The 10,545-nt window shown below is 32.6% G+C and overlaps 1 protein-coding gene across 2 annotated transcripts; it reads left to right on the top strand.

The window, feature by feature from the left end:
- Positions 1-218: 218 nt before the first annotated feature.
- On the top strand, positions 219-7,486 carry LOC107473585 (transcription factor EMB1444). 2 transcript variants are annotated; one of them, XM_016093148.3, is made up of 11 exons: positions 219-1,128; positions 1,982-2,152; positions 2,251-2,335; positions 2,496-2,537; positions 3,436-3,495; positions 4,372-4,491; positions 4,701-5,876; positions 5,983-6,093; positions 6,334-6,474; positions 6,610-6,735; positions 7,034-7,486. In XM_016093148.3, exons 1-11 carry the CDS (start codon positions 1,028-1,030, stop codon positions 7,121-7,123), a joined length of 2,223 nt encoding a protein of 740 aa, XP_015948634.1. In that variant the 5' UTR covers positions 219-1,027; the 3' UTR covers positions 7,124-7,486. The 2 variants fall into 2 exon arrangements, with proteins under 2 accessions (XP_015948634.1, XP_015948633.1); XM_016093147.3 differs by having other exon boundaries at positions 7,031-7,486.
- Positions 7,487-10,545: the final 3,059 nt, after the last annotated feature.

Genomic DNA, 10,545 nt, shown 5'->3' with positions numbered 1-10,545 from the left:
CTAAAATGCGCCCCATACTCAATAGATTTCTACTTCCACATATGGAAAAAAACAAGCATAGTTTAACACAGTGCGCATGTTAACTCCAATATAAAAATAGCACACACTCCTCCTCTTCTTCCACTAAAGCATTTTTTTTTTTAATTTTTGCACCATTCATAGTTTCATACTCTCTCTCTATCTCTATCTGAAGGGAAAAAAAAGTAAAAAAAAAAAAAAAAGAAAAGGAAAAGCAAAACAAAGAAAGAAAAAACCAGAGCAAATAAAAACAGAGGCTTTTTAATTGTTTTTTAAGGTTTTTTTTTCCCTTCTCTTTTCTTCAATTGATTTAAGCACAAACAGAAATTTTTATGGTTCAGTTCCCATAAAAGCTTCAAACTTTGTGATCTCTTTCTCATTTCGACACACCCCATTTTCTTAATTTTCCTTCTCCACTTTGCAAATTTGCAGAGAAGATCCATTCATTCAATCACACACACACACACACTTTTTGCTTCATCCATGTCTTCTGACATAAGTTAAAATGATTCTGAACCAGACTTCAGCAAATTAAGGTAGTAGAAGCCATTCAAAGTTCCCAATGGAAAATCGCAATGTTCAAATGGCGATACCAATAGTAGTAGTTGATGCTGCTGCTTTGAGTGCCAGTGTTTGTTCTGGAAGTTCCTGAAACCAAAGTCTGAATCTTTTTGAAATTGGGTAACTGGACATTGGAGGCTTGGAGTGTGTTGAGTTTGAGAATAATGGGGATAGATCGGTTTTTGCTATTAGCAACGGTTGGACCGCCATTAAAACGGCGTGCTGGGTTAAGGAGGAAACAAGCTGGAAGAGGGTCTTATAGGGGAAGCTAGTGTGCAAAGAGAGGGTTGCTTGTGTTTCTTTTTGTGTGTTTTCCTCTTTGGTGGGTAAAATTTTGAGGGTGTTTGTTCAATTTTTGTTGTTGTTTTTGGAGGAGGGGTTTAGAAGAACCCTTTTCTCTTCAAAGGGTGCATAGAAAAAGTTTTGCTTTTTTGAGGAGGAGAAGAAGATGGGTAGTACCAACAACTTGCACCAATTATTGAGAATATTGTGTTTGAATACTGATTGGAATTCCGCAATCTTTTGGAAGCTCCAACATCGTGCTAGGATGTATGTATCTTCTCCTTTTTGAGCTTTATTCATGTTTGCAATCTATTCTGTGTGATATGCCCTGTGTTTTTTGTAGTTTCTGGTGTGCTGATTTTTGTGCTTTGGATAAATTTCTATATTTATAGTGATTTCTTGGTGACAACGTTTTCATGATACGATATCATAGCTCTGTGTCCAAAAGGTCAAGAGTTCCTAATGAATCCCAAAAATGGGAAAATAGCATAAGGCAAATAAAGGAAAAAAATAAGGCCTATGCAAAAATCAAACATACTCAAAAGAGGCTCTTGCTTGAGGGGAATGTTAGAGATATAATCATTAATGTTGTCTTCTTCTATCAGTTTAAGCTTTTGGGATGAGTAGTTTCATGACAAAGGTTTATGCAAAAACATGACAAAGCTGTTTGGTCTGTGTAGTTGAATCTGTCTTTGGGAATAGGCTTAGTTGTTGTTGTAATGAATTTTTTTCCTTGTTGGTGAGTAAAGAATATGAATATGATACTTATTGAACTGATTCAGCTTGGATTTTGGACTAATGAAGGCTTTGCTTGATTATCTAGAATAACTATAGCCATAATACCTAAGGGATGTTTGGCTCTTAGATGTTATATGTGTTGGTTTTAAGGAAAAGCATAATCATTTTATTCGATGGATTTATAATCACATAATAAGTAAGGCTTACATTTATTGTCATTGTAGTGGCTATGTCTTAAAAGAGTATTAGCAATATAATGTATTACGCCATTACCCTGTAGTATTTATTGATTTGAATGTGAATAACTCACACTTGGAGAATTGAATTCAACATGTTATGTTTAGTTATGTTTCGGTCGTGGTGTTTGGCTATGTGCTTGTAGGATGTTGACATGGGAGGATGCTTACTATGACAATCCTATTGGTAACGACTCCTCTGAAAACTTGCGCTGCCAGAAGACCTTGGAACAGATTGGCAGTGCGAAGTTTTCCCATGACCCTCTTGGATTGGCCATTGCAAAGATGTCATGTCATGTATATTCATTAGGGGAAGGGTATGACTATGCTAATGAACATATATATGCTACTTTTAGATATTGAGTTTTATTTATTTAATTCTGTAGTTTTTTACTTAAGTTTCCCTTTTTCATAGTATTGTTGGACAAGTAGCTGTTACTGGAAAGTATCGGTGGATCCGTGCAGATAATCTAGTTGCTGACTCTAGCATAGCTTTCGAGGTGAGGATCTTATTCTTTGATATTGCCACTTTAGTTCTTTCTGACTTGTAAGATTTGAAGCTCTCGAACTGTTAGCCGATATTGATGAATTATGATTTCATCATATAATTGAACTTTAAATCATTCTCATTCTATTTCACTTCTTCGGTTTGATTTTCAGTTTGCTGGTGCATGGCAATCTCTGTTTTCTGCTGGAATTAGGGTAAGATGATTGCTTACATAATAAAATCACTCGCAATGAAAATAGAACTTTCTACATTTTTCAAGAAATTGAAATCGCCTCATCACATTTCTAAGGAAAATGGATGATTCAATTTCAACAGTATATTGAAAAGTTGTGTTTCATATTGGCAATAGGCTTAATATGACAAATTATGTAGCCATTGAAGGACTTTGATTCATTGTTGCTATTACATAATTAATTTCTCCGCTCAATTTATATGTTCTATTTAGGATGTGTTCATTTCTCATCTATAAAAAGGTCGTTTTACAAATTATAATTTTTTTATATATAGTTTAAAAAGCTGAAATTGCATCTTTTTTTTCGAAGCTACTTCGTTTTGCATTTTCAGAAAAGATGAAAACATGTTTTTTTTTTTGGGTGAAATTCTGATTTAATAACATTAATATGAATAAGTTAAGAGTACTTTTTTGCCGGGAAGGAAAAAAGAACACTGAAACAAACACATAGGTTATAATATTTGTAGAAGTATGTAAATCTGTCAGAATATTTTCATGTTCTCTTATACCGCATAGAATATTGAAGTCTGCTTTCATTATGCAGAATTATATCATATGGTTGATATGTTAATTTTAATTCTCTGTTTAGTTAAATCATAAATATGTTGCATTTGTATCAACAAGTCATAAACTTAGATTTTAGGATTATGATAGATGGACTATTACAGAGAAATGGAGGAAGCAATAGTTGTTGTATTGACCTTGCTAAGAACAGAGAGAAAAGGAAGAGGATAAAACAAAAGTGATATTGGATTCTGGACTTCTAGCATGTTCATTCTAGAAACTAGTGTTTCTCTTCTAGAAAATGACTTGTTTTCATTAAGATTTTTTGTCAACAAAAGTTTTGCTTTGCGTTGCAGACCATTGTCGTTGTAGCAGTAATCCCACTTGGAGTTGTTCAGCTTGGCTCTTTAAATAAGGTAAGAGACTCTCTCTCGGGTGTGCGCGTGTTTGTATTCAAATTCCATAGTTATTGCGGTGACTGTTGTTTGCAGCCCTTGTAATGTGATGCGTGTGTGTGTGTGTATATATATAAGAGCTACGGTTATTTCACATTTGGTGACTGACAAAATATAAGAGCTCTAACAGAAACCAATGAGGGTTGAGAAATTCATGTTGGGCTGCCAATATACTAGATTGTGACAATTTGGTGTCAAATAGTATATCATTTTGTTGTGCCGGTCTGGCAAATACACTCTATGTTTTGACTTTCAATTGAGAAATTTTGCTTTGAAAAAGTCTAGGAGGCCAACTATAATATGGTTTCTTAGTAGAACCATTTTGCTTTTGCTGTGTTTTCTTTTGTTGTTTCATGAATTGGATATCTGATTGGCAGAAAAGTTTGTTGCTTAAACAGGAAAAAGCTTACTATTTTTCATGGTTATGATAACAGGACCGAACTGATTGATTCGATTGGGTTAACCAGTTTAAAATAATAAAGCACAAAAATAATTTTTTTAACAAAATATTTTTATTTTATACATAATTATATTATTTTATTATATGCGGTTCAACTCCAGTTGAAACTCAGTTAAACCTTTAAATCATTGAACTTTTAGCTCCACCGGTTCAATAAACGATTCGGTTTTCAAAACCTTGCTATTTTTTAAGACAGATTCACATCTAATTGCTCCCTTTTCTCCCCAAAAGTACTTCTTTGTTGCTTAGTGTGGAGTGTTCAATGGTGACTGTCATAGATTCCTGTGATATGTGTATGTTAAATCTGTCATATGAAAGTGTATTTGTCATTGAAATATTTAATGATTCGCTCCTCTTACTCTCATCTCTGGTGGCAGGTTACCGAAGATATGGCAGTTGTAACTAATATCAGAAATCTCTTTTTGTCTACTCAAGATTACACGTTAGACTATACACCGAGTCAAATACAAAGCAGCCCCAAAAGCTCTCCATCTCTGGTAACCTTCTGCCCCAACTTCTCTGTATCTCTCACTCTGTACTACATGAATGTGCTTGTGTGAGTGGCTTTGCGGTTGTATGTCCAATGGCATTCTCATCATTTTAAACCGATAGATTGATCGGTGCTATACCGTAGTTTTAATCCTTGTGTATCAACTATCAAGTATTCTCATGATTTTTAGTATTTTCATTTTGTTTTCTTTCTCAGGTGGATGCATGTACAAAAGCTTTGTCTTCGAAACTTATGCCTGCGTACTTACTTGATACTGAGAACACCATGAAGAGTGAAACACCATATATGTTAATGCCGTTTCAATGTTCCAGGAAGAACGATTCACCTCAAGATATTTATCAGAAAATGTCTGTTGATGTTGCCAAGCACGAGGGATCTGAAATTGGCAAGGACAGAAGTTCCATTTTACTTCAGTCAATATCAAATATGATGAATCCGGAGTGTCAAAAATTCGTGGAAATGGAACCTGTAAATGAGAGGAAGTGCGAAGGAATGAATATAAGTGTGGAATCAGAAAGAAAAGTCTCATCATTTCCACACAATATGGTTATGGATAATACAAGCTTCAATGATTTGATGCATCCTTTGGCAAAAATCGGAGCTGATTCTGCATACCCTTCAGACTTTCTTGATGCGGTTGTTTATGCAAGTGACAAGTTACATTGTGTAGATATCAACCAAAATGGGGTGTCAAATGTGCCGAGGTATTCAGATGCAAACTCTCAAAACAATATAGAGAAGTCAAAGTTTAAGAGTGAGCCTTGTTATAATGATGCCGCACACTCGTTGAAGTTTCCTGTCGGCTGTGAACTACATGAAGCCCTTGGGCCTGGTTTTTTAAAAGGAAGTAACTATTTTGATTCGGCAGCTCAGGTTAAACAAGATGATAGGAATGTTGAGGTGCTAGACGAGATTAGCAGTAGCCAGTTGACTTCGCAATCCCATCCAGAGCATCTTCTGGAAGCAATGGTAGCGAACTTATGCAGGAATAGTAATGATATTAATGGCGAGGTATCATTTTCTACTTCAATGCCATCCGCAATGGCCTCAGGACGAAATACTGAAACTTCTATTCACTCTATGCACACTATTAACTCAGAAGGCTATTCGATAGATCAGTCGCCTCTTGTCAAAGAGGAGAAACAGCGCAGCTTGAGTTCCTCGGCAATATGTGGCGTGATGTCCCCAAAAGGATTTTCTTCTCCATGTCCAAGTTCATGTAGTGAGCAATTTGAGAGGTCTTCCGAACCAGCTAAGAACAGCAAGAAAAGGGCTAGGCCTGGGGAAAGTTGTAGGCCAAGGCCAAGGGACAGACAGTTGATCCAGGATCGCATTAAGGAGTTGAGAGAATTGGTGCCGAACGGAGCTAAGGTATTATGCTGTAACATAAATGTTCTAATTCCTTCTTGGTATTAGATTTCGTGATGGTTGAAGTACCTGTTCACATGGCTAAAACTTTTCGTCATGATTTCAACAGTGCAGTATCGATTCGCTACTTGAGTGCACGATAAAGCACATGCTTTTCCTCCAGAGCATAACTAAGCATGCTGACAAGCTAAATAAAGTTGAGGATGCATCAAAGACAAAGGTAAGGTTTAATGGAATATAACAAACTGATATGATTCATCAACTAGGAAATAGGAATCAATATTTGAACAGGAAGAGAGGCATGCATACCATATAAGTATATATTAGTTGGTTTCATGTATTGGATCAACCTATGGTGTATATCATTGTTTTATGAAATTAAAATTGATTTCAATGTTTTATTTCGAGTATATTCGTTAATGTGGTTTGTTCGGTGTATAATATTACTGCAATTGTGCAGCGGCATCACATGGAAACGGATAGTCTCGGTACCTCTAGTTATCAACAGGGTTCAAGTTGGGCAATGGAGGTAGGAGGCCATCTGAAAGTTCGGTCGATATTGGTCGAGAATCTGAATAAGAATGGGCAGATGCTGGTTGAGGTGAGTACAACTTTTGTTTATTTGTTTATAACACTTAATTAGAAATTAGAATAGACGAGATAGCGAAAGCTCAATCATGAGAATCAAGGAGGTTTTAGCGAGATCTTTTTATGCTAACTACTTGTTATGCTTCAGATGTTGTGTGAAGAGTGCAGCCATTTTCTTGAGATAGCAGAAGCCATAAGAAGCTTGGGCCTGACGATTTTGAAGGGTGCAACCGAAGCTCGCGGTGAGAAGACGTGTCTATGTTTCGTGGTTGAGGTAGGGTCTTGTTTCTCATTCTCTTCAACAAACTTGCTGCACTAATTTCTTGTAAAGATATATCAGTTGATAGGAACATATTCTATAAAACTTTTGTATATTACATGTGAACATTGGTAGGTTGCAGTATATAAAGTATAGTGCAGTATCTAAATCGTTAATGAACAAATCATCAACGGTTTCATATTACATTGATAGTTTTTGCATGTAATTTTAACTAACTAAATCTGAAACCGTTAATTTTTTTATCAAGCGAGCGATATTGTTGACTGACGAGTGAGTCTTCTGTCTGTAGCAGGGTCAAAACAACAGAAATTTACACAGATTGGATATCTTGTGGCCACTTGTTCAGATACTGCAATCAAAGAGCACAATACATTCACAATAATTGCTTGATTCTCAGATACTTCTAAAGCTTCTTCATTGGTTGTTGCAACACACAGAAAGATCTTTTAATTTTTGATAAAAGTCCAAAGCAAAGAAAATCTTGGGGGAAAAGAAAGATTTGAGGTGCTCAAGGAAAGAAAAAGTTCCCTTGCTTTTGTTGTAACCTTCATCATATAAATAGGCTTTATTTATAGTGTGTCAAGGCTCTATTTGTTGTGTTCTTTTTTTTTTTTTTATTCTCTCTTTTTCTTTGTATTTGTTTTTTGGTTGGTTTTTTGTTTTTGGCAATTTAGATAACAGTAATGCTTTGAACACATTGTGTTGCTACATCTCATATTCCTTTGTATAATATATTGTTTTTTTTTTTTGGCTGAATTATATATACATCACATAAACTTTATACCAACTAGCCGAAGATGCTACATAATTTCTATATAGCCTGTTGGCTGTTACCATAGAATATAATATGTGCTTGATTCGAATAACTCTTCCTCTTACTGTGTTATTAAAAGAGGTAAATAATATTCGAAACATTTCGACGCTGATAAGATGGTACTTAATTTTTGTTATTGACAAAATAATTTTTGAAAAATTTTAAAATTTGACAAAAGTGATCAACCATTAATTGAGTTACACGGAATAAGGTTTAGGGGTACATATTAGTTAACAATGATCATAGTTATAAAATTTACCCACTTTTAATTTACATCATTAAATTTCATTGTTTCTCAAATTTCTCTATCTAAGAATTAAGGATGATTTACAATAGAAATTAACCATGTGTTTAGGTTTGATTTAGTAAAATTTTTTGGAGATGTAATAAAAAGCACAAATACTTCGTTTTGTGTTTAATAAATAAAAAAGACTGATATGTTTGTACTTATAATTTTTAAAAGTTATGAGTACTTTTGAAAATATCTAAGATTTTTTTTAAATTGACTTATATTTATTAAAATTAAAAAATCTAATATAACTCTATATAATAATAAATATTGAAAATTATTTTTATTAATTATTAACACCAAATTTCGTTTATTTTTTCATACACATGTTGGAGTTCTCCTATATTTCTAATTTCTCACTCAACCTTCACAAATTCCACGCATATCATACACCCGGTATAAACTTCTTCTATTTGTATTCTTTTTGTGCCTCTCTTTCTTGGGAAAACCAAAAATACTAAAAAAATTAAATACAAAAGGATGGGTCTGTTGCTTTTTCATGCTTGAACTAATGGGAATAAGAATCTAATCTTCTTTCAGAATTACAAGTTTAATCTTAAAATACAAGGCAAAGATTAGGTTAGTGTTAAACCAATAATAATATCGAAGCGATCACATTTTATAATTGAGGAATTGTTCATTGTTCTCATGATTTTTTTCTGTTGCAAGTGATGTTAATTAATTTATTATATTACTCCTTTTATAATATATGAGAAAATTTAGGGGTCAACACTTTTATTAAAATTTGATTAATATTTAATTATAAAAAATGAGTAATCTCATATTATTAAAAATATTTATAATAACTAATTGATAGCTACAAATTACAAAATCTACTATCTCATAGCACTCCTTTTGATTCCTGTACTGTTATTGGCCTACTAAAATAGAGTAATATTTAATTAGGGGTGCACAGACCCGGCCCGGCCCGAAGACCCGGCCCGGTCCCGAACACTTTAGAAACTAATTTGGAGTGATTTCATCGGGTTTAGGGTTGGGTACGGGTCTCAAAAATAGACCCGGTCATTATTTCGGGTCGGGTCCGGGCCATAGCTCGGGTCACCCGAAGTCGGCCCGGTGGCCCGGTCATCATACACAATTAATATTTTGTGTTATTAGTGACGGATCATGACTATTCTTACGTGGAATTTAAGTATTGTAAACCTTAATATTTTGTGTTATTAGTCATTATAAGACTATAAGTTAATGTTTTATGTTTAGAATGCATAAGATTTTAGACTAATACATAAGATTGTGTTATTTGTATTGATTTAATGGTATCAACGTAATGTAATGTTAACGGCCCGATTTTCACCCGGTTTTCACCCGGTATAATTGTGGCCCGAAAGTGTATTGGTTTCATCGGGTCTAGGGCCGGGTTCGGGTCTAATAAATAGACCCGGTGTATATTTCGGGTCGGGTCTGGGTCACATCAAACCCGGCTTCACCCGGCCCATGTGCACCCCTATATTTTATGTTTATTAGTCTTGTTAAATGATAATATTTCATTATTCAATAACACATAACAAGTATTTAGACATTTTTGACATAAAAATTCATAATTTTCTTTGTTTTTAATTTTTCAATATTTATATTATATGAAATTTTAAAGTTTAAAAAAATATTTTTTATTATAGACATGTCTATTACGGTCTTTTTTATTTTTAGAAGATATTTTATCAAACATAATTATGGTACTTATACTTATTAAAAGTAATTTTTATTTTGATTTTACCAAAAACAGGTACTGTAACTTTTAAGTATGTGCTTGGATTAATGTTCATAAACGGAAGTTTGTAGAGAATTAATTTTGTATAATTGATTTTGATTAAAAATGAGTTGGTATTAACTTAGTTTATGTTTGATAATTTTTATTTAAAATAGATTATAATAAACTAAATATTGCTTGGATTACATTATTCAAAATTACTTTTAAATAAAAAAATTACAGAAAAAGACATAAATTTAAATAACTATTTTATGTTATCTTATAATTTTGTTTTAGATATTTAAATAAATTTTAATATTTTTTTAATATTCTCATACTCTTTAGTATTCTAATAGGATTAATAGAATTATAATACAAAGCAAATCAAATATTCCATACAAAAAAGAAATAATAATAATAGTTAAAAAATTCATATAAACAAAAAATAATAAAAATTTTATAAAAATAATAATATGCATAAGAGAACATTAAAAAAATATTATAAAAAAACAAAAAACATATGAAAAAGTGAACGTAAACCTAAAATTTGTAACTTTTAGTAAATATGACTTAAAAGATAGAAATATATTGAGAGGATAAAAGAGTTGATAAAAATAAAAATAAAAACTTAAAAGATAGAAATATATTGAGAGGATAAAAGAGTTGATAAACATAAAAATAAAATATTGAAAAGACTCAAACAGACTTCTCTCTTTTCCAAAGCAAAACTAAATACACCCTAAAAAAAGTTATCTTTTAAAAAATAGTTTTTATAAACTATTTTAAAAAAATAAAAGTTTTACTAAACCAAATCTATATCTATCATGAATAATTTGAAATAAATTGAGACAAATTATTTAGAGCCCGTTTGGAAAGTAGCAGAAACTACTTTATTTGACTTTTGAATTATGAAAAGTCATCATATGCGTGGTTGGCATCATTTTAAAAAAAAATTTAACTTCTCGAAAAGTTAATTAACAGCTTTTTGAAAAA

This window comes from Arachis duranensis, chromosome 2 (genome assembly GCF_000817695.3).
Source record: "Arachis duranensis cultivar V14167 chromosome 2, aradu.V14167.gnm2.J7QH, whole genome shotgun sequence".
Classification (NCBI taxonomy): Eukaryota; Viridiplantae; Streptophyta; class Magnoliopsida; order Fabales; family Fabaceae; genus Arachis; species Arachis duranensis.
Note: the sequence above shows the minus strand (reverse complement) of the source record. Positions and strands in the feature narration are given on the sequence as shown.